Source organism: Rhineura floridana, chromosome 21 (genome assembly GCF_030035675.1).
Source record: "Rhineura floridana isolate rRhiFlo1 chromosome 21, rRhiFlo1.hap2, whole genome shotgun sequence".
Lineage (NCBI taxonomy): Eukaryota > Metazoa > Chordata > Lepidosauria > Squamata > Rhineuridae > Rhineura > Rhineura floridana.
Genome location: NC_084500.1, coordinates 4,049,763 through 4,077,447, shown reverse-complemented (window position 1 = coordinate 4,077,447; position 27,685 = coordinate 4,049,763). Strand labels below are relative to the sequence as shown.

The window sequence follows — 27,685 nt, the reverse complement described above, 5'->3', positions numbered from 1 at the left end:
ACTGCCCCACTGACATGGAACCACCAGCCACTACTGGGGTGGACAATTCCTGTCATTCTTTTGGGGTTGTTGTTGTTGTTATGTGCCTTCAAGTGAATTACGACTTATGGCGATCCTATGAATCAGCAACCTCCAAGAGCATCTGTCATGAACCACCCTGTTTAGATCTTGTAAGTTCAGGTCTTGTGGCTTCCTTGATGGAATCAATCCATCTCTTGTTTGGCCTTCCTCTTTTTCTACTCCCTTCTGTTTTTCCCAACATTATTGTCTTTTCTAGGGAATCATGTCTTCTCATTATGTGTCCAAAATATAACCTCAGTTTCATCATTTTAGCTTCTAGTGATTGTCCTGGTTTAATTTGTTCTGACACCCAATTATTTGTCTTTTTCGCAGTCCATGGTATGCGCAAAGCCCTCCTCCAACACCACATTTCAAATGAGTTGATTTTTCTCTTAATCCACTGTTTTCACTGTCCAACTTTCACATCCATACAGAGATCAGGAATACCATGGTCTGAATGATCCTGACTTTGGTGTTCAGTGATACATCTTTGCATTTGAAGACCTTTTCTAGTTCTCTCATAGCTGCCCTCCCCAGTCCTAGCCTTCTTCTGATTTCTTGCCTATTGTCTCCATTTTCGTTAATGACTGTGCCAAAATATTGATAATCCTTGACAAGTTATCACTATACCTTTCATCAAGCAAAACAGAAATCATAAGACATATTTCATTTTTATTTTAGGATTACATTTATATCCTTTTTCTCCAGGGAACTCAAGGTGGCGTACATGAAACTTTCCCCTCCCCATTTTATTCTCACAACAACTCTGTGAGGTAGGCTAGGTTGAGAGACTGTGATTGGCCCAAGGTCTCCCAGCAAGCTTCATGGCTTAGGGGGAGTCTGAAATCTGGTCTACCAAATCCTAGTCAAACACTCTTAAACCTTAGATCAAACGTGGAGCCCTTCCAGGAAATTAACGGTGCCTTTCTGAAAACAATACTGTTTTTCTGACAGGTGAAAGCATTAGGCATCTTTAGATGTTGGTTTGTTATGCTCACTGATGACGTAGGTATTTGGATGTTATGGTGGTTTCCCTCTCCCTAGCTAGAGGGGTTCCCCCCCCTAAAAATAGAAAATAAAAAGTGCTTCTGCAAATCTTGGGGTTCCCCTAGGCCTGTTGCTATAAACTGAGATGGAGATGTCAAGACCCAGGAAAAAAACTGGAAAAATTAGGGGGGGAAACCCTCCCCCCATTTCCTCCCAATTTTTCCAGTTTTCTCTGGTGGAGGGGGGTGCTTCTGGGCCTTCACATCTCTAAACTGAGATCTCTAAGGACAGATCCACCCATACATTTAAAGCACACCCAATGCACATTTAAAACACGGGATTTCCCCAAAGAATCATGGGATGTGGAGTCTGCAAAGGGTGCTGGGAATCTGTAGCTCTGTGCAGGGGAAAACCAGTTTCCAGGATTCTTTGGGGGAAGTCATGTGCTTTAAATGCGCGCTGGAAGTGTGTTAAGTGTATGGTGTGGATCTGTGCTTAGTCCTGCCCCAACACAGCAATTAGATTTGTTTACTTCTTTTAAAAAGATCTTCAATTGGAGCCAAATTGTCATTTAAAAAAAAAGCGGCAGTTTTTTGGGGGGCTGCAGCTGGAGGAGGAAAGGGTTAACCAATGCTACGCATGACAACGATAATAATATTCTTGGTGAGGATTTGATTTTTTTTTTGCAGATGAGTTGACACTGGAGGTCCTCCTGTTCTGCCATCTCTGTCGCCCCCCACCAATGTGAGTGCACCAAGGGAGTCTGGTTGATGGATGAGGGGCTCCGGAAGTAAATAACGACGCAGACCGCTTTGGAGCTGAACTTTACACAACTTTTCTTTCTCAGGCTGTATCGAGTTCCACAGGCAAGCTCTGTCAGGTTATCAAATCCAGTGAGGTCACTGCCCGTCGCCAGACAGCCGACTCACTCCTATTAAAAGAAAAAAAGAGATAAGTGTATCCTGGGAGTTTGAACGCAACAGACCAGGAAGTGTGCAGCCCACCCAGACTGGGATAGACGGCAACCAATCTTGCATCCTGCGCACTGCGCCAGAAAATGTGGTGGGAGGAAGGAAGGGGGAAAGTGGTTTCAGATTTCATTTTAACAGAAAACAGAACACAGAAGGGGACTGGTAGCGGTCCCCAGAGAGGATAGAGTGAAAACCTGTCAGTCATATAAAGTTACAGGCAAGAGAGAAAGAGGAAATGAAATTTCAGTCTGTTCCGCCACTAGGTGCTACTGTTGGGCCGTGAATTTGATATCGGCAATTGCTGTACCAAACCCACACACAATATGCTATTGCACTCAGGTCCTGCTTTTGGGCTTCCCCTGGGCATCTGGTTGGCCACTGGCGTGATCCAGCAGGCTCTTCTTACGTTCTGTCGGATGCCATCCAAATCAGGGGTAGGCAGACTTGAGATCTGGATAGCCTGTGTGTACCAACCTTCCTCAGTCTGGGACTGTAACCAATCATAGATATTCAATGTAGATATTACATTAGATATTAACCATAGATATTAGATTGCTGCCCTGGGCTCCTGCTGGGAGGAAGAGCGGGATATAAATCAAATAATAAATAAATAAATAAATGTATTCAACTTGTGAATTGCATCACCCAAAAGGAGTCCCTGGTGTGCTATACAGGGATGAGGCCCATTCTCGCCAACCCCGTCTCTTGGGATGGGGCACAAACAGAAAAAACGCTCAGACGCTGACTTTATCTGGTGATATGTATTAATTTATATACCACACCAAATGAAAATACACAACAAAGCAATTTCATCAAGACATGATGCAGCTTTGCTGTACCCCTCTTGTGCTCCCAGGAGAGGTTTACTCCTGTTCCGAGGTGAGAGGCGGGAAAAGGTGTCAGTACAAGTGGGACTGTAAACATTCTCAGGCTTGAGTTTTAGAAGAGTGCAATCTGTCTGGGAGTAAACCACACTGAACACAATGGGGCTTACTTGCGAGTAAACATTTTCAGGATGGGCTTTAAGATGATGTGATCTTACTATGCACGCTTGCCTGGGAGTAAACCCCACTGAATGCAGTGGGGCTTACTTGTGAGTAAACATTTTCAGGATTGGGCTTTAAGATGATGTGATCTTACTATGCACGCTTGCCTGGGAGTAAACCCCACTGAATGCAGTGGGGCTTACTTGTGAGTAAACATTTTCAGGATTGGGCTTTAAAATGATATGATCCTACTATGCATGCTTGCCTGGGAGTAAACCCCACTGAAGCCAGTGGGGCTTACTCTTGTGAGTAAATACACACAAGGTGTAACTTTAAGGTTGGAATTCTCTTCCCACTTACCTGGAAATAAGCCCGATTGAACACAGTGCGGCTTGTGGATCGGTAAACCCGTAAAGGATGTGGGGCTTTTAGAGGACGCGATCCTATTATGCACATCTGGAGGAAATGTCCGGCTGTGATAGGGCAGATCCTTCTCTCTTTCATACGCAGCTCAGTTGGGGAGAATCCCCTTCTCTCCGCCCTTAGCAACCGCGCCTAGCAACGTCACATAGCTCGCTTGGGCGGACTCGGTCGCATCATTCGGGGCGCCCTTTCGGTCCTTGTGTGGGGTTGGCTTTCTACGCGAGGCCGAGGCTTTTACGGCCTCGCCCGAAAGGGGGATGTTGAAAGTGAAGATCCTCTTCGTCGGCCCCATCGAGGTGAGTGAGCCTGGGAGGAGGGGAGACCCCTCTCTCCACGGTTTCCCAATCGTCTCCACCAAACGTTAAAGTGCCGTTAGCCGAAACCACCCGGCAAATATACTCACGCAAAACTTCGACCTAATTTTTTTTCCAGATTAGGGCAAACCAGGAAGGATAGGGATCTAGCATTTTACTCCCAGCAGAATGCCTTTGGGAACCTTATATGACCAGGAGATGATGGAAACACCCATTCCCTGAGGGTTGCCTAAAACATTGGGTACTTGGGTACACTGCCTTTGACCATGGAGGCTCTGCTAAACTCCTGGCTAATAACTATTAGTTAGACCTTCACCTACAGCGTGGTTATTAGGGGCTGGAGGCACACTGTGGTATATATTGTTGCCTATCTTAGGTTGTTCTGATTAATGTGTATTATTATTATTATTATTGGGGAAGAATCGTCGCTCAGTGGTTAGAGGGCATGCTTTGCATGCTCAGGAGCAGGACACAAGACCAGTCCTGCTTTGTTTTAACAGATGAAAGTGCATATCCAAAGCCAGAAAAAAGAAAAAAAGGGAATTTTATTCAAGAGTCCAATGCGTTTCAGCCACTATATACAGGCCTTCATCAGGGGTTGTAAATATAATAAAACAGCAGGGATAAACTGCATTAATAAACATATACATTAAAACCATACATAATGAATCTGTCTATATATTTTTTTTAACTCACAATAGCTGGCGTATAATAACTTTCTGTGCTCAGTTATTAAAGCAGTTTGTCCCTGCTATTTGATTACATTTACAGCCCCTGATGAAGGCCTGTATATAGTAGCTGAAACGCGTTGGGCTCTTGAATAAAATATTTTTCTAGTATCTTGGGGTTCTCCCCTTTTTTTCTCTTTTTCCTGCTTTGCTTTAAACCGGGGTTTTAAATCAGTGGTAGAGCACCTGCTTTGTGTGCAAAAAGTCTCAGGTTCAGCCCCAAGCAGGGCTGGGAAAGACCCCTGTCAGAGAGCCTGAGCCACTGCCAGGCAGTGCAGACAACATTGAGCTAGGTGGACCAACGACCTGAATAGGTAGAAGGTCGCTTCCTACATTTTTAGCTATTTATTTATCCTTGTGTTTATATCGCACCTTTCTTTCACCAAGGAGCCCAAGGTGGCATATATGCTGTGGTCTCCCGTCCAGGCAGTGAGTAGACCCAGACTTGCTGAGCAGCAAGGTGGTGACCTCCTGTGCCCTCAGACCATACCCTGAGGCCAGCGTGTTCCTGACGGTGGTAATCTTGTTTCTTGTCATCTTCCTTCTGTGTTCGTTTGTGACAGGCTGGAAAGTCGGTCTTGGCAAACTTCTTGTCCGAGAGCACTGAGGGCATTGGCAGCTATCTCCCGACACACGGAGTAAGGTGAGTCTGGATGGAATTGCTCTGCCGAGATCTGGATCTCTTATTTATTTATTATTATTTGATTTATATCCCGCCCTTCCTCCCAGTAGGAGCCCAGGGCGGCAAACAGAAACGCTAAAAACACTTTAAAACATCATAAAAAGACCTTAAAATACATTAAAACAAAACAGCATTAAAAACATTTTAAAAAACAACCTTAAAAAGGGTTAAAAACATTATTAAAAAACATATTAAACAATTCTGACACAGATGCAGACTGGGATAGGTCTCTACTTAAAAGGCTTGTTGAAAGAGGAAAGTCTTCAAAAGGCGCTGAAAAAATAGCAGAGATGGCGCCTGCCTAATATTAAAGGGAGGTTTTCAGAGGAGTCTTCTCCTTTGTACAGCAGGGGTGACAGACCTGTGGTTCTCTGGCTGTTGCTGGACTATAGATGCAAAAAAGCAAGGAGGGAAGGACCCAAAAACGTTCCAGCCAAAGAGAGGGAGATCGCCAAGGTGCCTAACCAGCAAACAGCAGAGAGGTGAAAATGAGAAGATTTTATTGTGTTTTGGGTGTTGGTACAACCCTTTGTCAAGGGCAATCTTGTGTAAATAACAATCTGGTATCTCATAAATGGTAACCAGTTACATTGGGCTGCAGTAAAAAGTTCTCATTTTCAACTCTCTGCTGTTTGCTGCTTTCGCACTTTGGAGGCCTCCCTCACTTTGGCTGGAGTGTTGCTGGACTATAGCTCCCATCATCCCTGACCATTGGCCATGCTGGCTGATGGGAGTGGGAGTCCATTGACAGCTGGAGGTCCACAAGAAGTTGAATAATAGATAAATAAATCGTAGCTCTGTGAGAGGAATAGGGGTATGTTAACAACTCTCAGCCCCCCCCTTTACGAATTACAGTTCCTATAATGCTTTGGAGGAAGCCATGGTTGTTTAAAGTGGTATAATCCAGTTTTAAATGTATAGTGCAGATGGACCCTAAGCCAATGCACTGGTGGGATGGAATTGTGGGCTGTGAGAGTTTTAAACCAGCCACTGACTAGGAGGGTTGATTTTATTTATTCATTTTAAAGTTGTTTTTTATGTGCCTTTCAGGGCACGCCGCTTACAAGACTAACAGCACAGTCTTAACTGTGTCTACTCATTAGTAAGTCCTACTGAATTCAATGGGGCTTGTTCCCAGTTAGTGACATTAAGATGACAGCCTTAAATGCATGAACATGCAATCACAAAATATACACACAGAAACTATTAACCAACTGAGAATAGGCATCTGAAGATGAGTTCCATCCTTCAAGTAGGGCTACAGAATGCCGGCTGTATTTATTTCTATAAAATACGTATTTTAAAATTTTAGGATCCTAGAATATGAGAAGCCACACATCGGTGGGAATGGAAAAGGAGTAGGGTGTCGGTTTGAACTGTGGGATTGTGGAGGGGATCAAAAGTAAGTGGATTTCTTGTCTGTCTTGCCAGCTTTCTCAACATTATGTCAGCTCAGTTTCAGATACTGCACCAAATCATGGTTAAGGAAGCTTAAGTGTGGTTGGGCATGATGGCTGAGTTAACAAACGATGGTTTGCAATCAGCTGGCAAGCCACAATTACAAACTGTAGTATGAACGTGTGGTTCATTTGTGCTAATAGTGGTTTGATGTGATGTCTGAATTGAAATAACCAGAGATAACTATTGCTGTGTCTCCGGAGACTTCTACACCATGGAGACGGGAGTCAATTTATGAAGCTGAGAAGAAAATATGCTCTAAATACTCTGTGGGCCAAGATTTAAAATGGTTTAATGGCAACCACCTGGGATGAATAAACAAGGTAGTCTTTTTTATTGCTGATGGCTCTTGTAAAACTATGAACAATTTTCCCCATAAGTAAAATCTAAAAATATTGCCCCCTTCACATTATTGAATGATTCTGCAACCTTTCCATGATGCTTCCAAAATTTATTTCAATACATTATTGATCTTTTCTTGGTTTTGAAATAATCTGGCTGTGCTGACTGAAAATGACCTACAAATGTTAATTACACCACAGCAAAAGAATCCAAAGGTATGACAGCCTGAACCCTTGAAGTCCAGAAGATGGTTACAAAAGGTATATTTTGAGTAACCTGCCAAACATGTTTTGACTTTACAAAGTCTTCAGCAGTGGCCTCTAGTTGAAGGGCATCTCCTTGTGCATGGACTCAGTCAACTGCTATGATGTTCTGTTGTAGATTAACAGTATGAGAAAAAGGATCTGAAGCTCTTCTGCAACACAACACTATGCAAGTCCCAGAGACTCTCAATCTTCACTTCTGTCAAACATATATGTTCTGTATACCACTAAATACTTGGTATTGGGAAACATCAACAAGAACAGGGAAGGACGTAATTGTTTCTAGACTGAGATAGCCTGACCACGGTTGTTCATGCACTGGTAACCTCCAGGCTGGATTATTGTAATACGCCCTGTGTGGAGCTGCCCTTAAGGTTGGTCCGGAAGCTGCAGCTGGTGCAAAATGTGGTGACTGCTCACTGGGGCAGGGTATCACCGACTTGTCACCCTGCTGCTGAAAGGATTGCACTGGCTGCCTATTGGCTACCGGGCTAAGTTCTAGTTTTGGTGTACAAAGCCCTGTACAGCTTGGGACCAGTTACCGGAAAGATCGTCTTACCCCTTACATACCCAGTCGATCACTATGCTCTGCAGGAGAGGGTCCCCTGCAGATACCATCTTATCAGGAGGTCCGTTTTGCCCAACATAGGAAACAGACCTTTAGTATAGTGGCACCTACCCTTTGGAATTCCCTCCCCTTAAATATTAGACAGGTGCCATCTTTATTATCTTATTGGTGCCCACTGAAGACCTTCCTCTTTCAACAAGCCTTTTAAGTAAGAGACTGTGTCCCAGTCTGCATCTGTGTTGGAATTACTTTTTAAGATGTTTTAAAGCTTTTTAAAAAAGATTTTTTAAAAGATGTTTTGTTTTAGTATATTTTAAAGTCTATTTTTATGTTGTTTTAGAGTGTTTTTAGTGTTTTTGTTTGCTGACCTGGGCTCCTACTGTGAGGAAGGGCGGGATATAAATTTAATAAATAAATAAATGGGAATCAGGCAGAACCACCACACAGTGGCTTCAGCTGAGGATCACTTTATTATCTTTGCTCTGGGCAAGGCTGATGTTCTGCCCAAGGGAGCAGGAATAGAGTGTTCATCCTTTTCTGTTCAGTACAGAAAGAACCTCTAAATTTCCAGGTACGAAGGCATAACTTAAATGCCATTTTTGCACAAAGAAATCTTGAGACGGTTCTTGAACAAATGCATGCAGAGCCTTGTTTGTGGTGACCACTTGAGCTAGTAATTATCCTGTGCTGAGCGATTCAAGAAAGTCTGATTACTGCGGAGCAGTTTGGGTATGCTTTGAATCCCAAAGGGATAGATGATTGTGCTTAGGGAAGTGCCTACTTTGCTCTGTGAGTTGAGGGGACTGTGATGGTTTGCTCTCCAGAGGGACCATGCTCACAGCAGAGTAGAGATGTGAAGGCCCAGTGGGATGATGGAAGATATGGGGGGGGGGGGACACGCCATTTTTTCCTGAAGCAAAGTTTTCTTGCGTTTTCTCTGAAAATTGGGGGGTAGGGAAATAGGGGAAACCCATTTCCCCCTAATTTTTCCATTTTTTTTCTGGCTCTTCACATGTCTAGGGCAGAGAATACTTCTGGCCATCGGCTCCAGTTCAGAATGAGTTATATTGGCATTAGACAGGAGCCCTCGCTATATTGATTCAGTAGTCTGCTGAAAACCTTTTTGTTTTGGCAGGCTTAGGGATATACTTTTGGGGTGTGTGTGTATATATATATATGCTTTACAGATTTTACTGATTATTTTTATCCGTGTTTCAGTGGTCATGGTTTTGTCTATATTTGTTTTTTTATTGCTTTGTGATCTACAGTTTCTTTTGTAGGTTGCTTAGAGGGCTCTTTGATTAAGTGTGTTATGAATTTTCTAGATGGATAGATAAATACAACGGTCTGGCCGCTGCATTCTGCACTAGTAGCAACCTCAGGACCAGATACAAGGGCAGCCCCGCATAACATGCGTTACAGTAATTGAGTCTTGAGGTTATCAATGCGTGGACCACTGATGTTTAAATACCTGCTGAAAACTTTTCTGTGTTATCAGGCTTATGCAGGCAATTGAGACAATTTCTTTCTGCGATAATTAATGATTTCTGATTTTTAAATGTTTGTATATGGTTTTATTTTGTGCTTATGTGTTGTAGACTGCTTTGATTTTTTTAATGAATAGTTGTATATAAATATTTTTATAAATGATGTAACGTGGGGGTTTTTTAAGCAAAAAAAAAAAGTTAGGGTGTTTCCAGCCATGCTGTTTCTCTGTTGTGCTTCCAGATTTGAGACTTGCTGGCCAGCACTGATGAAAGATTCCCATGGGGTTGTCATCATCTTCAATCCAGACTTGCCCAGTCATGTGAAGGAAATCGAAATGTGGTACTCCTGTTTTGTCCAACAGCAGCAGTTGCTTGAAAGCCAGTGCCTGCTCATTGCGCATCAAAAGCCAGGCTGCACGACAGACCCGGAGAATTTCACCTTGCGTAAGACCCTTAGGCCTTGCATCCAAACTCTTATCAGAAAGTATATTGGGTGTTTGTCGACAAACAGCAAAAATTTTAATGCTTTGCCTCTTAAACTTCAAAGCTCCACCACTGAACAGGCTGCAGTTGGTACACTCCAGCCTTGAAGAAGACCCTGAAGATGTCCGGATGGAATTTGTGAAGTACCTCAAGGGCGTTACCAACTTGGTGAATGAGAACCAAGAGAGAGAGGAGATGTTGCTTATTGCTTAGAAGCATGACAAATCTTGTAGTGATGAAATTAAAAGAATTGCCCATTGAAACACACAAAGATATATCTGGTCTTTCTCTTTCAACCTTACCTGTTTTTTTTGTTTTTTTTAAAAAAGGCTTGACTCCTCATGGCCATACCTAAACATGCAATTGTACAGATTTTTTTTAATGTAGAAATAACTGGATTTATTTGTGGTATCTGTGGAATATATGGTATGCATGAAAGGTTCTTGGCTTAATCAGAGGTAGGATACTTTTTTCAGCACAACAGCTATGTTCCTTCTGGGGCCCACATACCAGTGGTGGGCAGCAGGCTTTTTTTTTTAAGTGTGCAATTTCAGGATGGAAGAATACATCAGTTTTGGTGCTCTCAGTTTCTCATTTCCCCAGTTTTAAATTCAGTTCTTCAGGTTTCTCCAGCAATTTGTGAATTTAAAAAAAAACATAATCCTCGTGAAAATTCTTCAGCATTTTAATGTGAATTTCTCCTACTAAACATATTTTGCATGTGGTTTTTGCAAGCAATTTTATTTGAATATAAAGCGTTTTTGATGTCATTCCCACTTGTATGTTCATTTCTGTGTACCTTTTCCCCTCGCATATGCATTCTCGTAGACGTAGTTTGGTTGCATAGCATTGCAAAATTTGAGTAAGTGCGGATTTTGAAGAATGGCTGTGTTTTGGTTTTCACCTTGTTTTGGAAAATGTGAATTTGATGGATTCTGCTTTTAAATTTTATGAATGCTGTGGACTGAATTGAATTTCTCTGTCATCCCTACCCTACAGTGAGGGACATCCATAGCTAGGGTGTTGCTACTGAGAAGGCCTGTCTCTTGTCAGGGCCAGTTCTAAAGGGCGGCCAGGTGGGGCACTGGCCCGGGGGCCCTCTGCTCCCCTTCCGCGATCCGTGGCAGGAGCTGCTTATCGCAGGACAGGAGGAGTTTCTGAGCCGCCTGCTATCCCCCCTGCTTCACCTACCTTTCTCTGCTGTTCTTTGTGGCTGTGCGCACTGCGCACGCAGGGTTGCCATCAATCAAGATGGCGGCCGAGGTTTCTGTAAGGGACTGAAGCCTCTGCCGCCATCTTGGTTGAGAGACATCCATAGCTAGGGTGTTGCTACGGAGAAAGCCCTGTCCCTTGTGATAAGCCCCTATCCCCACCCCAAGCAATGTTTCCTGAGGGCACCACAAGTTGTGTTTCCTCTGCAACACAGCTGCAGCAAAGGCCCATTGTCAGAACATCAGGACATAGGAAGAGCCCTGATGGATCAGGCCAGCAGCCCATCTAGTCTAGCATCCTGTTCTCACAGTGGCCGACCGGATGCCTCAATGGGAAGCCCACAAGCGGGACCTGAGTGCAAGAGCACTCTTCCCTCCAGACATTTTTAAGCAACTGAAAATCTCTGCAAGAACCATTGGAAAACAATGCTATTTCTTTCCTCTTATCGGAATTATTTATTTATAAATACATTTGTATACCACTGTTTTGTTAGACACCAAAGTGGTTTGCCACAAGTTAAGTAACTACAACCATATTTAATTGTTGTAAACCGCCCAGAGAGCTTCGGCTATGGGGCGGTATGCAAATGTAAAAAATAATAACAATAATACAATAAAAACATTAAAAATACGGTAAAAACAAAGGTCAACTTTTGCAAAAAGAGATCTTCTTTATGGCCTGTATAAGCCTAGAAGGTTTTCAGAAGGCGTTTAAAAGTTAAAACAGAAGACAACAGAGTAGATGGAAAGCATACAGATGTGTGTATACAAACACTGGTAGTGCCCCCCACACCAAGTATGCTGCTTGTATTGACAACAAATTGAAACAGACACACATACTCAAGATCTCATTTGAAAGCTGCCTGTGTTAAGATTCTCAGTTTTGTTTTTCATACTGTTGTGAGATGCCTCTACCGAAGCCTGTGATATACCGTGAAGGTAAAGGACATTTTCTTGTGTTAAAAACATTGATAGAATCTGAAATATGCTATGGAGAAAGCATGCAGTTCTCCAACCAATGTTTAGAAAAATGCTTATGTTCAGGGAAAATGTGCTTAAAAATGAATGTCTTCATGAAAATAACATACAAAAATGCATTAGGAGAAACTGCTTGCAAAAATGTGTACATTAGTCAAAAATAGAATTTTCAGGAGGATTTTTTAAAAAAACCTGGAGAACTGAATTTACAATTGGACAAATAAGAACCTGAGACAATTGAAATTGTCAGATCCTTCTGTCCCTAGTCTTCATTCACAAGCAGTCATCCCCCTTTCAGACTGCCTGCAACTCTTCTCTAAAAGAAAAACATACATCTTTTGAAATGTGAATTTAGTGGCCTGCGTAGAAACCATCTTTTGCAGAAGAAGAAATGGGTTTGGAAGACAGGAAAACACCCTGAAGAAAGAGCACTGAAGATGAAAAAGTGGCAGGCTAGTTTAATCTGGTGTGAAAATAATTACCGAGGAGATGTGGCAATATTTTTATTTGCACCTTTATTCCATTCCATCCAAAGTTACTCTATTGACACAACAAGAAGCCATGTTTTGCCAAACGTTTTGTTGATGTCAATGGGCCTACGTGAGCCTAACTGCGTGTTTTGGATTGTGGCCAGTGTGTTGGAAAAAGAGATCAGAGTTATTTTTGTTAAGTGCCTTCAAGTCGACTATGATTTATGGCAACCCTATGAATCAGCGACCTCCAAGAGCATCTGTCGTGAACCACCCTGTTCAGATCTTGTAAGTTCAGGTCTGTGGCTTCCTTTATGGAATCAATCCATCTCTTGTTTGGCCTTCCTCTTTTTCTAGCCCTTCTGTTATTCTGTTCTGAGTTATTTTTAAGAGTTAATAAATGGGGAAAAGTTTGCTTTAAAACAGAGGGGGAGCCTTGGCCCTCCAGGTGTTGCTCCCATCAGCCCCAGCCAGCATGGCCAATGGTCAGGGATGACGGCAACTGTAATCCAACAACATCTAGAGGGCTACAGGTACCCATCACTGCTGTAAGATGTTTCCGTTAAATTCAGATTCCATTTTTAAAATGAGCTTCAAAAAGAGGGGGAGAGAGACAGATCCATTTCGGTCTTGTGCACTTCCTCTCCCCTCCCCACCTCTGCAGATTTTATTTCCCTCTCTTCCTTGTTTGGACAAACCATAGATTGCTGTGGTGCCCAAATTGGAAAGATTATGGTTTTCGTAAACCAAAATTTGCCTCCAAACCAGAAGTGGAAGCCTTAGTCTCCATACACGTTTTACTCTAGAATCAATGGAGACTGAGTACTTGGTTTTTCTATGTAGCCCACACACTTTAGATCTATTACATATTTTTCGCCCCTGAAAAGCGCTTCTTGACATTGTGGATGGGCATATACCAAGACAGCAATTGCCATTTCTTTCTTTATTCACCTGAGGTAGAGGTGGGGAGGAAAAGACAGGGCTAACCTAATCAGAGGGAGGGCTTTCAAAGACATATCAAGTAACCATATCCACCCTAGTGGAAAGCAGGATGTAGAATCAATCCAGACTGAAAGCTTATTGCAGATTTATTATGAGTTACACCGCAGTATGTCCATTTGAAAATAGATGTACCCCCTGCCCACCACGTTGCAACGCCCAGCATCATCTGTTTTGAAATGGACACTGTAGGCTATGCGTTGATAACACAACTCTAATTATTGTGATGGTGTAGTGGTTAGAGTGTTGGACTACGACCTGGGAGACCAGGGTTCGAATCCCCGACACTACCACGAAGCTCACTGGGTGGCCTTAGGCCTGTCACTGCCTCTCAGCCTCAGAGGGAGGCAATGGTAAACCCCCTCTGAATACCACTTACCATGAAAACCCTATTCATAGGGTCGCCATAAGTCAGGATCGACTTGAAGGCAGTGCAAACAAACAAAAATCCATGCAAAAAGAGAAATCAGAAACCAGGTGGTCTTCGAATACAGTTTCTGTTTGAATGCAGTTGAACTTTCAATGTATTCAAGACTAACATGTGAACACCCTTCACTTTTTTGTGCATCCACACTTAGAGTTTTGATTTCCCTGCCACATATAATGTGTGTGAACACCCCTCAGGAATTTTTTGCCCATCTATACTTGGGGATTTCCCTGCCATGTTTAACGTGTGTAAACACCCCTCAGCTTTCTTTGCCCATCGACAGCCGGGGTTTTGATTTCCTTGTCATGTATAACGTGAGTGAACACTCCTCAACAGTTTTTTTTTTGTCCATCTACACTTGGGGGTTTCCCTGCCATGCACAACGTGCGTAAACACGCCTCTGTCTTTTTGTTCTCCATCTATCTACACTTCGGCTTTTGATTTCTCTGCCACGTATAACGTGTGAACACACCTCAACCGTTTTTTCCCTTTGGTCCATCTGCACCTGGGTTTTGATTTGCCTGCCGTGCGTGTAAGTGCGTATAACACGCGAACACCCCGAGCTCTTGGCGACCGACCTCACAGCTTCCGCCCAGCGCGGGCTCCTGGCGGCGCCCCTGACGCGTTTCCGCGCGAGGCGGCCTCCCCTCAGTCGGCCCGCTCGCTCGCTCGCTCTCTCGTGCGCATGCGCGGCGGAGCTGTCCCTCACGCCCCGCCCCTTCGCCTGTCACGATGAGGCGGCCGAGGCAGCCCAGGGCCGGCAGCGGCGGCGGCTCCTCCTGCTGCTGCTGCGCTTGCCTCGCTTTCCTCGCCTGACGTAGCGGGCCCGGCCTCGGCGTGAGCTGGCTCAGTCATCCTCATGGCCCAGCCTGGGGCGACCCCGGCAGAGTCGTCGACCGACGGTGAGGAAGGAAAAAAAAAGGGAGGGGGTGGAAGTCCCGGCGGGCTCGGCCTGCGGAGGTTAGCTCGGCCGTGGGGGTGTGCGTGGGGAGATGGCCGGGCGGAGGGCGTGCAGGGCAGGGAGGTTGCGAGGCTGGCTTTGGCGGGAGGGGGGGAAGGGGAAGGACCCCCCTTCCCCCTGGGAGGGCCCCCTTCCCCCTTTCTCTCTTTCACCTCCTCCTTTCCCTCCCCCTCCTTTCTTGGAGGAGGGACCCCCTCTCTCCCCCCCCTCTCTCTTGGGGCCCCCGACTTGGTCCTGGCCCCCTGCAGACCCGCTCCCCACAGTGGCTTCTTCCCCCAATGTCCCTCCCTCTCCAGCGTTAAGTTCTTACCTCTGTCACTGCCCTGTCTTTTTAATTGCCACTTATTTATTTAAAGTATTTCTATCCCGCCCCTCTCCCCTATAATAAGGCGCTCAGGGCGGCTTACAATAAAATAGAACACGTACCTAATAAAGTTGTACACAATGAAGACCACCAAAACATTAAAATAAATGTTCCCTTCTTCCCAGTGCCCTCCCCCCCAGTGGTTTCTCCTTATTGGCCTTTCTCCCCCCCCCAACTCAGTACTCTCCTTTTTTTACTTTGCTTGACTGTATGACTCTTGCCTTATTCCCCCCCCCCGCGCATAATTTATCCTTCTCTGTCTTCACTACTTTCAGGCATTATCTTGTAATTCTGTTGCTCTGCTCCCTCCCTCCCTCCTCTTCCCTCCCTCCCTCCTCTTCCCTTTACAGCAGCAGGCTTGCCTTCTCCCCATCCCCAATACCACCCTGATGTCTTGTGAGAGGGTGGGCTAGAAATAATTTTGCCTAAATGAATAAGGGCCAATTATAACGTCTAAGCCGAATTTCTAATTTGTGGAAGGGCTGTAAAGCATCTGCTTGGCTTGCAGAAGGTTCCAGGTTCAATCTCTGACATTTCCAGGTCTGGCTGGGAGGGGACCCCAGCCTGAAACCCTGGAGAGCAGCTGCCAGTCAGTGCAGTACTAAGCTAGATGGACTGCTGAGATAGCTTTCCTGTCTTCTGTTTTTTCCTCCTTACCACCCTATAGATCATCTCTCTCTCTCTCTCCCTTCCATGGCCCACATCTAATTTATCTCAAGACACAAGTGAGTTCTCCCCATTTCCCACCTTATTCCCTGCTTCTTCCCCATTTCTCCCCATAGCTTCTCACCCTCTTCCCTTCCAGGAGCCTCACCTATCAAGTCCCCAGTGGATTATGTTTCTACCCTTCCATGTAGTCTTTCCCCCTCCCTTATTCCTTCTTTCTTTCTACCCCATCATTTTTCTCCCCCCCTTATATCCCTTCCAACTTCCTGCCTTGTAAAATGTAAATGTACTGCCTTCAAGTCGATTCCGACTTATGGCGACCCTATGAATAGGGTTTTCATGAGGCGTGAGAGGCAGTGACTGGCCCAAGGTCACCCAGTAAGTTTCATGGCTGTGTGGGGATTTGAACCCTGGTCTCCCAGGTCCTAATCAGACACTCTTACCACTGCACCATGCTGGCTGTCTGGTTCAGGGGTTCCCACACTGTGATACGTGGACTACTAGTGGTCTGCAAGCTGTATTCAGGTGGTCTGTGGCGTATTAGTGAACAATTCAAGTTGCAATGCAATGCAATAAAATACCATTTATAAAAAATAAGAGAAGCAACAAAAATACAATTAAAAATCATAGAGCATCTAACACAGTGCATTACAATTACTACAACTGGCAGAAAAACCATTAAGTGGTCTGCCAAGACCCTCAGTCATTTTAACGTGATCCGTGGGGAGAAAATGTTTGGGGACCACTGCTTTCATTTCTTTCAGGCTGTCTTTACTCCAGTAGGGTCTCTTCACCCTAGTAGCTTCACTTGAATATTCTTTGCCATTCATCATGCTGCACCCAATATGACATCCTTCCCTTTTAATGACTCCCCCTCTCCAATATACTTTTGCTCCGTGTCTCATCACAGCCCCCTGCACCCTAGCATAAGTCGAATTGCCCACTCCTTCCTACCTTGTGATATCCTCTTCCATCTGTCCATCCTTCCTGCCACAGCCCATCCCACCCCAATATTCTTGTCCTCTGCTTGCAATTCCCACCTCCCAGTGGCAACAGTTCTGCTTTCCTGCTCACATGACCCTCACCCCAGTAGCCAATTTTCTCTCTTCATAATTGTCTCCTTAGTAGCTTCTCCTTTTCTTCAACTCTCACCCAAAGAGCTCCATGTTTCTGTAGCCCACTTACCTCCACGGTAAACCTCCTGAGTCTTGTAGCACCTTAAAAGACTAAACTTTATTGTGGCATTAGTCAATGTTACTAAATGCATAAACTGATCATGTTATGGAACAGGTTCAGAGGAGGGCAACAAGGATGATTTGGGGACTGGAAACAAAGCCCTTTGAGGAGAGACTGAAAGAATTGTGTATAGTTAGCCTTGAGAAGATTGAGGGGAGATATGATAGTACTTTTCAAGTACTTGAAAGGTTGTCCACAGAGGAGGGCCAGATTATCGCAGAGTGCAGGACATGAAATAATGGGCTCAAGTTACAGGAAGCCAGATTTCAACTGAACATCAGGAAAAACTTCCTAACTGTTAGCGGTAGGACAATGGATCCAGTGACCTAGAGAGGCCTTCAAGAGGCAGCTGGATAGCCACCTGTTGGGTGTGCTTTCAGCTGGATTCCTGCATTGAGCACAGGGTTGGACTTGATGGCCTTAGAACCCCCCTCCAAATCTACCATTCTGTGATTCTATGTACTAGCTATGTATCTGCCCATTAAGGTGACCAAAATAATTAAATAAATCCAGTGTTCAAATTACAGTTGGCCATTGGCAATGCACCTTACAACCACTGCTCTAAAAATGTCCCCCCCCTTGCAGCTATATGCAGCCCATTCCTTGAGCCTGCTATGTCCTGTGCAAAGATGAGCCTTATGTTCCATACAATAGACACTTCCAGTTTCCCCCCTTTCACACAATGGGCAGCCTCAGATCACTTTTTTGTTCCGCCTCCTGCTGTTGGTGGTTGCACATTTGCGACCCTGTGTTACCCTTTTGTTTTTGAAGCTGTGGTTGATCTGTAAGCCTTTGGTGAAATTAATAGAGAGATCCTGTGGGTGACGTCTTCTTGGAGAGTAACAGGAGTCCCAAGGAAAGACTCTGTAGAGTTGGGTCATGAGTGGAATTTTGAGGGAGAAGTGTATGTGAAGGAGGAGAGCATATGTGCATACAGTCATGTTCCATGTAGTAGCAGAAAAGCTCATTCTGTAAAATGAAGTGACAGTTAAATTGAGCTGGGTGTGACAGAGTGCAGAAATTTCCTAATTTAATGAGATTTACCCTGGTGAGGACGTGTCCAACTTTTGAAAATCAGATTTTTATGTATTGTAATCATAGCCCATATCAGTTATAAATTTTATTTTAATGTAAAAATATGTGTCAGGTTACAGCATTTGGGACTTTTTAGTTTAGAAAAAAGGTAAGCAAGAAGGGTCATGATAGAGATGAATAAGATTCGTTATAGTGTGGAGAAAGTGGATAGGGAGACATTTTTTCTCCCCCTCTCATACTGGAATTTGGGGCCACCCAGTGAAACTGAATGTTGGAAGATTCAGGATAAATGAGGTGCTTCGTCACACAGTGCAAAATTAAACTCTGGAATTCTCTCCCAGAAGATATTAGTGGTGGCCACCAACTTGGATGGCTTCAACAGAGGGTTGGAAATGGAAATGGGCTGCCTTCCAGGCGATTCTGACTTATGGTGACCCTATGAATAGGGTTTTCATGGTAAGGGGTATTCAGAGGTGGTTTACCATTGCCTTCCTCTGAGGCTGTGAGGCAGTGACTGACCCAAGGTCATCCAGTGAGATTCATGGCTGTGTGGGGATTTGAACCCTGGTCTCCCAGGTTGTAGTCCAACACTCTAACCACTACACCACACTGGAGGTGTGGCTAATGGAGGATAAGGCTATCAGTGGCTACTAGCCATGATGGCTGTGCTCTTCACTGTTGGAGGCAGTAAATACCAGTTGCTGGAAATCACAAGTGGGCTTGTGGGTTTCCCATAGGCATCTGGTTGACCACTGTGAGAATAGGATACTAAACAAATGGGCCTTTGACTGGATCCAGCAGGGCTCTTATAGTCTTATCCTGCCTAACTGCTACTGTTAGGCTCTCAAAGAAGTATACAATAATTAACAGTACAATAAAACAACTCTAAAACAATAGATTATAAAACCAACAAATCAGACCAAACACACAATGCAATAAAAGTTTGAAACAGGTGTTATAAAACTGGGAGTGAGTTGGGGAGTTTTTCTTCTAGGAAAATGTTTTTTTTTTTTAAGTGTGGTGATGCCTGCTTGAGTTGTGGGAATTTTGTGTGTAAATGGTAGTAGAAAAAAATGTTATAGATTAAAAAGCTGGTCATAGATTTATTCAAGAACTGTTCCTTTACCTCTAGTGCAGTCATTGAAAGTTCGTGGAAGATCTACCTATATATAGAAGGAGTAGTGGTCAGAAAAGCTGTGAAGAAATTAGTTGACAAGTTTATGTAAGAGAATTATCAGTCCTGGAAAAATTTATTATGATGGCAGGGAATTTACTTGGGGTAGGCAATTGTGATTATTTGTGTTTGGGAGGCAGTTATAACAATTTCTGTAACTGAATTCTTTTCTTGAAGGTTGATAGGATTGACATAGGATATTTTGTAGAAAAGTTAGTATAGTAGGGTTGACTATCAACATATTTAATGGGGAAAATAAATGAAAACTGGATAATTCTTTTGGGGGGGATGGATGGTGATGAGCAGATATTGTTTGAAAAGTATTGCACTTTACTTGTAGTGTATTCAGAGTTGCCAAATTATATTTTCAGCAGAGCATAAAACCCAATCTGAACTGTGGGGAAAAGGTTTGGGAGCATTTAACGTTTGACATTTTAAAAAGTAGATGGAATAGTGTTTTCAGTGGCTCCAACTGGAATGGCTCATGAGACCACAAAATCATATTTTGTTTGTTGTATAATATACACTACTTTCCTTCAGTAAACTCAATACAGCATATGTAGTCTTGCTTCACCTTTTATCCTTACAACAACTCTATGAGGTAGTTTGGGCAGAGAGATGGTGACTGGCACAAAGTCATCCCAGTGAGCTTCATGGCTGAGTCTGGATTTGAACCTAGGTCTCCCTGTGACCCTTTATATGTTGTTGGACTCCCCCTCCGGCCGACAGGGCCCATAGTCGGGGATGATGGGAGTTGTAGTCCAACAATATCTGGATAGCTACTGATTCCCATCCCTTCTCTAACGTCTACACCACACTGACAAATACATTTTGGTTGTGTTATGATTTTCAAGGACTAAGAAGGAGCAAGCCAGACAGGGGCTGAAAACCACTGGATTTGACTGCATAAAGAGAATTACTTGGTGAAGGAAGGCAGAAAATGGAAATGGACTGCCTTCAAGTCGATCCTGACTTATGGCTACCCTATGAATAGGGATTTCATGGTAAGCAGTATTCAGAGGGGGTTTACCATTGCCTCCCTCTGAGGCTAGTCCTCCCCATCTGGCTAGGGCCGTGGCTGCACAAGCCAGCCTCTTCCTTGTCCTCAAGTGCCACCTGGGGGGCAACTGGGCTCCTTGGGACGATGCAGCTTGCCCACGGCTGCACAGGTGGCAGGGCACGTCACCCCTGAGACACTCCCTGTGGAGGTGATCTTTAGCAGAGAAACAGCATTTCCGTGTATTGCAGAAAACCTCTTCCATACTGTAGTACTCTGCCATCTGTGTAGCTATGCAGCTTACACTCGGAATATTTTCTTTCTAATCTTAGAACCATCATGCGCGTACCTACTTTTAAAAGCAAGTTTCTTTTTAGGCAGAATGCATCTATAGTAGTTGAGCCTGCAGACTTTACAGAAGTGTAGCAGCCTGGTAGAACCAGTTCAGACATAACAGCAAACTGTGAATTGTTGTTACGTGAGTGTATCCTCCTGGGGTTTTTCTTTCGCAGCAGGTCATAGTTAACTTGACAGTTAGGACGTAACAGTAATGTGGTTTATTTTATTTATTTATTTATTGGTTGTATCCAGTGCTGTTCCTACTCAGAGTAGACTCATTGGAAATAATGGGCATGACTAACTTGGGTCTATTAACTTCAGTGGGTCTGCTCTGAGTAAAATACAATCCATGGTTTGTGCTTGCCCTTCAAACCAGGATTGCACCATAATCAAACTGTGGGTTTGCAATTCAGATTTGATATGGGGTGTTTAAACCAGAGTTTGCCAGTTCAGATATAATGGCAGATCACGGTATGCCATGCAGGGAACTGAACTGGAGCATGTGAAGCGAGGAGGGAATCATGATTTCAAGGCTCACTCATGTGAACCAAGCCCCAGGGTATAAGATTCATTTATTTATGTAGAGAACTTGCATACTGTCCTTCACAAAAGCATATCCCAGGCCTGTCTGAGAGAAGCTTGTCCAAAAAACCTCTCAGGTTTTACTGCTCAAACCCCAATTGCCTATTTGTGAAGAGGCAGCTATTATATTTCCCCAAATACAAACAAAGCAAATGCAGCTAGAAAAATGTAATGCCAAAGCTAGCTATCAGTACAATATCTGACTTGCAGGAAAGAGAAGAGATACATGAATTTTCAGTAGCTTTCTGGCTACCTGCTTGTGTCTACCTGTCCAGAGTCCAGGTCCTCTGATGCTGATGGCTTGAGGCATGGCAGCCCATCCACATCTGGTGGTAGCAGGCCCGGGTGGTTGCCGTGGCAACGGAGTTTGGGAAATGGGCCATGAGGAGGCCTGGCAGGAGGGAGCTGGGGTTCTGTGGGGAAGGGGCTTGCAAAGGAGCACCTGAACCCCACAGATTTGAAAACATGCTGGGGAAGCAGACCGCAGCAGCCTTCCTGCCCCTCCCCCCAACAGACCCAGATTTCTCCAAGCAGCCTGACCCAGGGGGATCTAGGGCTGTCTTGACCTGACTGGGCCCAAGCCTGGATCCCCTGAATTGGCTCAATTCGATTTGGGATTTGGCCGAATCCAGTACATGGCAGTACGACTTACAGGCCTGGTATACTGCGTTATACTGTGTTGGATGGAAATGGTGGCCACTTACAGGCCACCTTGCAATGTGAATTACTTATTTACTTATTTTAAAAATGTATTTTTGCTGCCTTTCATTCCACTTAGCATTTTGGGGCATTATGCAATATGTTTCAAGGTGGTAAATGTAACCCAGACTTTCAAATTAGGCTTACGAGAGGTTCTGTTATGTTCACGCATCTTTCATATATCACTGCTGTTGCTTGCCTTGGATAAGTGCAAGTTCATGGGGAACTGGACCTCAAGCATAATTTCTGCCAGAATGTCAGTTGATGATGAGATGGGGGGTATCCTGCTGCCATTTGCATCGAACTTGGTAGCTCCTCATTCTGAGGCAAGTGATAACTCTCTGGTGTGCTTCTCTTTAATAGAGACAAGTGTTCACAGAATTGTTCCTTGACACTACCAGCACCTGCCTTGGGACAGTTTCTGAAGCATGTAATAGTGATCCTGGCTTCGAGTGTACTCGTTTTCTCCTCAAGGTGATTGTGGGAAAGCTGTGCATGTAAAACTATAGCATCATGTTGGCTGCACCGCTTGCCTGTTATCAAACTGAAAGGAAGTGTTTCATTTGAATGAATTGTATAGGATTTAATATCTATATTCATTCTGGTGAAGAAATTAAGTGGAAAATGTTCAGTGAATGCATTTTATGTGAAGCTGCTTGTTATGGCTGATTTGTCGCTTCATAGGATAGATTGTGCCTGGGGTTCAGAAATTTTGGTTGGCCTTGGAGGCCAACCAAAAATTTATGATCATAAGGAATCTATTTCTCCTCCAAAACACAGGATTGCATCTTTGACTTTGTTCTGTGCCTCCAAATGCAATGTGATATTAGTGGCAATCTCCTATTCCCCTTCTCAACTTCAAGCTTGGAGAGGGAGATGAGGTAGGAATTGCTCCTAGAGTTGAATTCTTCTTCTAAGGCACTCAGAAAAGCAGCAGGAAAATAAGCCACTGCTCCCTTCTTCAGAGAGCAACACTGGGCTAAGTCCGTTTGCTGCTTCACTTCCAGGGTGCTTGGCGTGCTTTTGAAGTGCAGTGCCAAAATTGTCTCCTAGTCCTTTTCTCATCCTTGAGTTGAGGAGAGGAGGAGGAATCATTCTCACAGTTGCACTGGGCATCTGAGGACTGTTGAAGTTGTAGTGACTATCTTCTGCCTTTTTTCTAGCTCTGAGGTTGGGAGAAAGGCTGTGGGGCTTGATAGAGGGTGGTGATAGTGGTGGAACACTCACCATGTGGACCAAACTGTGAACCCCGTTGGTGTTTCATTTTCTGAAATCTACTTCTGACGTTCAGAGGTGAGTGCGTGTCTTTATGTAGCCAAAATGTCACCACCTGTGTGCAAGAGAGAGGCATTAGCAGATTTGCGGGAACCTCCCAAAGTTTTCCGAAGTACTATAAATGTGGGGGGTTTTGTTGTTGTTGCCAAAAACAGTTTAGTAAGGGCTGTGTGTGCTCACTGGGCATGGAATGCCGACTGACTGTTAGAACAGAAAACCAGGTGGGAAGGAAGAGGGAATGAAGTATCATGGACGAGGGCACGGCTGGCTGGCTGAAATACTAAACGCGAGCATTACACGCTGGAACATTTTGTTGCAGGTCTCACTAGTTTTCTGAAATTTTGAATACTTACAAGGATTTTTGCAGTCCTAGAAAGCAATAGTCAAATAATAAAAGTGATGTATGCAGCAAAACATTTTGTTTTAAAATTGCTTTCAAAGCAAAAGCAACTTGTTTACCTAAAAATGTGGATGTCTTTTTTTTAAAAAAAGAACACAAAGGTAGAGGCTTGTGTTACTTTTGTATCATCTCCTGAAGAGGAAGAACAACATTTTTGTCCAACAACCTGTTCAGCTACTAGCTTTGTATGTTCCTTGCTTGCTTCAGGATGTCTTCATGGTGGTGGGAGGATGCAACAGCAAGCACTGCATTGCCCTTAGCATATTGCAGCCTTTATGTAAGAGCTTTATCAGTTCACTATAATTATTAGGGGGAAAATAATGCCTTCCATATTATTATGAGCTGGCAATCTTCTGTTTTTTTAAGACCCACCCTCACAAGTTCTGTAGTTATCTCTTCCCGCTGTTACTGCTGCCCAATTATTTGGAATGCAACTGGGCGTTAAGAGAGAAAGCTTCAGATCTTCCACCCCCTCAACCACTCTGCTCTGCTTGTTCTCCAAGATACCCCCATAAAAAAAGTTGGGCAGGGAGCCATTAGAGGTGGCTGTCATTAGCGCTGCACTGTGTTTACTCATCAATTGCTGCTCTTCCCCCATCAAATGAGAGTGCAGGGTTCTAAGCTTAGGAGGGAGAAAAGCAGCAGGAACTTGGACTAATTCCTGCTGTCCACCCTTCCCCACTTCTGCCAGTGAGATAAAGTTGCCAGTGGGCTGTGCTGCGTACCCTGAGCCTTTTTCCTAGTTAAGGGTTCCTGGGCAGAAGTGCATACTCTCTCTTCCCTGCTTTTCACTCACACCACCCTCAGAGAAAGTGCAGCCAGATGTTGTCTGGAGGTAATTCCTACTACAGGTGACCTGGCAAATGGCTTCTTGTTAAGCCTGTAGGAGAGGCAAATGTGTGGTTCCTGTGGAATATTCCAGTTCATATGAGAGAGGGAGGTTCTTTACAACCTTCCATCATGGCTTTGTCTTTCCTTCTGACAATCTTTCTGTTCGGCATCTGGAGATGTGGGGTGGAAAGGAGTGTGCTCTTTTGGCGGCTGTCTGTCAAGTGGTGTGATGTGTACTTGTGAGCAGCAAACTGAATATCTTAATAGCAAAGTGTGCCCATGTGGATGGAACTGGTGCCGAAACAGCTATTGAGAAACAAGAGCAATGTGTTGGTGCGCTCAAGAAACCCAAGATGGACCATACCCCCCCTCCCCCAAACAGCCCAATTGGGATAAACCGTGCTCAGTAGTCACCAGCAACCGTGGAATGTTGAGTGTCAGTTGCTGGGGGCGGGGAGCAGGGAGAGCGAATCGGATCCCTGGCAGCTGATAGCAGGGATGGCGAACCTCTGGCTTGGAGGCCAAATGTGGTCCTGTCGGCTTCTCTGTATCCCTCATTACCTTTGCTTTGCATTCTCCTTGAATGTGTTTGCCTGGCTGGAGTGTCCTTGCACTCTGATATGCTTCTTGCTTGACTGGATGGATGAGAGATTGGGGGTTGTAAGTGAGCTTATAGCAGCAGTCTACTGTGCAAAGGTTGTCTCTCCCACTTTTGCCCCTGGCCCTGCCCACCAATTAGCATGTGGCCCTTGAAAGGCTGCCCAGAAGGGAATGCCACCCTTGGGATGAAAAAGGTTCTCCACACCTGGCTTATAGGAAGGCATGGCCAACTGGATATCTGGAACCCTGAACAGGAGCATTCCTTTTAGGGGGTTGTGGATATACTACAATATGCTTGTTGGCAGGTCCATTTGTCATTTCTAGTGCAATATCTTCTTGCATACATGTCAGACATTCATTCATTCATTACATTTATACCCTGCCTTTCTTTTCATGATAGAAGCTCAAAGCAGCTTACATAGGTTCCCAGGCAGTCTCCCATACAGGCACTGACCAGACCTGACCCTGCTTAGCTTCAGCAGGGTGCTGGCCTCATGTGCCTTCAGACCATCGCCTGGGACCTTAAGAGCCTAGCCTGGGACCACATTCAGAGGTGACTCTTAGGAAATTTAGCTCATGCATTTTAATATGCTAAAGTGCCAAAGGGGACAAGATGCATGCAACCCATCCAATCTGGGGCAGGTGGGTGAAGCAAAGCCAATGCAGAAAGGCACAGAATAAGTGCCGGGTTGCTGGGGCAATGTCCCAATGCTGCCTCTAGACTGAGCTACAAAGTGGCACACCATTCTCCTTGTCACTTTAGGTGGGAGTTGGATTAAAAAGAAGCAGTGATGGCTAGCCAAGGGGAGTTTCCACATGGCTTGCAGGATGCAGCTAAATAGAACAAGAAGCAGAAGGATTATATATAAGATTCTTGGATTTAATTTAGAAGGCCATTAACTTAGCTCTAGGATACCATAAGGACTGCCTGACCCCTTGAATATCTCCCTGATCACTGAGGTATTGAAAGAAGTCACTGTTAGTGGTTCCCCCATGGCTTGGATACACAGTTTGTATCCACCAGGAGCTGTGTACTCAGCGTGGGCCCAATGTTCTGAAACTCCCTTTCAGTTTTGGTCAGACACGTCCTCTCCCTGTTGAACTACCAGTGCATACTGAAGACTTACTTTATTTTAGCAGGCATTTTAACTGAATTCTGATTTTATAGCTTTAACAATTTTTTATCTTTATTGTATTGAGTTGTGCATTCCCTAGAAACTATTACAATTCAGCAGTATATAAATTGTCAAAATAAAAATAAAATCCCCCTTCCTCTACTCTGAAGTTCCTACTGTTGAGTGCTGGATAGGCTCTGTTTTTTTGTTTGGGATCCATGTTAAAAAACAACAACAACCCGTCTCTTCTTCTATCTGATGAAGAACTTCCCTTGCTGGTCCTGAAGGGCTGATATTAAAGCAGGGGTTGGGGCCCCTCTGGCCTGTGAGCCAGAGTTGGCCCAGCACAGGTACCAATTTGGCCTGTGAGGATGTTTTCTGAAAATGTGGTAGAGACATAGCTGGATTGGGTGCTTAACCAAGTTCCTTGTGGGAAGTGCGATCACGCAGCGGACCTGTGCAGAAAGCAAAGTTGAAGCCAACACCCATGGGTGGTGAGTTCAACCCTGCCAGATCAGCCTATGTGACTGAGTTCCCTATGGGGAGCATAGCAGCACAGCTGAACGCTGCAGAAAGCAGCTTTGCCAGCCCTGTGCTCAGTGCTTTGCTGAGCACAGGGCTGGCAAAGCCCTTTGTGCTGCAGTTCCCAAGTGCCCAGTTGGGTGCTTAGGAAGTGCTGTGCAGAGTACTTTGACAGGTAGGTGAGACAACCCACTTGTCAGTCACCTGATGTCATAATGATGGCAGGTGATTGACAGGTGGGTTGCTCTGCGCAGCTGTCAGTGTTGGCCTGTGGGGGTGGGGACTGATAATGATGTGGCCCACCAGGCCAAAAAGGTTCCCCACCCCTGTATTAAAGAGTTAGTTTCGGGAATATATTTCTCTAAAATCCGGAGAAAATTGTCTTCCTGTTTACCCACATGTAGTGTTTCTGGTGGAAATTTTTTCTGTGCCATTTGTGCAATTGCCTATACATTCTGTGTGATGATTGCTGGGGCTAAAGTGCAGAACAGGAAAACCATGCAAACCTTCACACTTTTGCCAGGAAAAAATAGACGAAGATCACAGGCCTGATGGTGGATTCACAGGATTTCCAGCCAAAGATTTTCTTTGCAGTGAGGGAAGTGAAATAAGGAACCTTGACTGTCTCTAGTTGAGTGCAATTTTCCATCATGCATATGTGAATGATTACTGTATGTGGGTAGTGTGATTAGTACTAACCAACTGCATGGCAGATGTCTGTAACAACGATATAGATATGATGACTTCAGCCCGGAGAAGAGTGCAGGATGATTCTTGCGTGTGTCAGGGCTTTCAGCAGGGAACAGCAGCTTCACTGAATTGCACTGGGAGCTATCGAAGAAACTCCAGGGATTTCAGAAGCAGCTCTTGATGTGATGCAGTGGAGCTGCTGTTCACAATGCAGAATTTCAAATGTAAGTTCGCTTGTTCTGGGGTTTATTGGATTGGGGCTGAAAAATTGGGTGAGTGAGAACAGTTTGGTCATCTCATTGGGAGGCCGCTTGGGCAAGACCCTGTCCCACTGTCTTAACCTACCTTGCCAGGCTGGTGTG

General features: G+C 44.5%; 2 protein-coding genes and 1 long non-coding RNA gene across 4 annotated transcripts in view; 2 read left to right on the top strand and 1 right to left on the bottom strand.

Annotated features, from left to right (window-relative positions):
• Positions 1-881: 881 nt before the first annotated feature.
• LOC133374446 (uncharacterized) lies at positions 882-3,912 on the bottom strand. The gene is made up of 2 exons (XR_009759897.1): positions 3,365-3,912; positions 882-1,978 (listed from the first exon to the last, which is right to left on the bottom strand). It is a non-coding gene; the product is annotated as an uncharacterized LOC133374446 (long non-coding RNA).
• IFT22 (intraflagellar transport 22) lies at positions 3,375-10,023 on the top strand. 2 transcript variants are annotated; one of them, XM_061605421.1, is made up of 5 exons: positions 3,385-3,723; positions 5,033-5,112; positions 6,464-6,553; positions 9,511-9,713; positions 9,817-10,023. In XM_061605421.1, exons 1-5 carry the CDS (start codon positions 3,685-3,687, stop codon positions 9,963-9,965), a joined length of 561 nt encoding a protein of 186 aa, XP_061461405.1. In that variant the 5' UTR covers positions 3,385-3,684; the 3' UTR covers positions 9,966-10,023. The 2 variants fall into 2 exon arrangements, with proteins under 2 accessions (XP_061461406.1, XP_061461405.1); XM_061605422.1 differs by lacking the exon at positions 6,464-6,553 and having other exon boundaries at positions 3,375-3,723.
• Positions 10,024-14,503: 4,480 nt separating this feature from the next.
• Positions 14,504-27,685, top strand: part of RABEP1 (rabaptin, RAB GTPase binding effector protein 1) — an 82,887-nt gene continuing 69,705 nt past the window's right edge. The window contains exon 1 of the mRNA XM_061605415.1: positions 14,504-14,739. Within this exon, the coding sequence (XP_061461399.1) occupies positions 14,697-14,739 (43 nt within the window). The 5' untranslated portion in view covers positions 14,504-14,696. The remainder of the gene's footprint in view (positions 14,740-27,685) is intronic.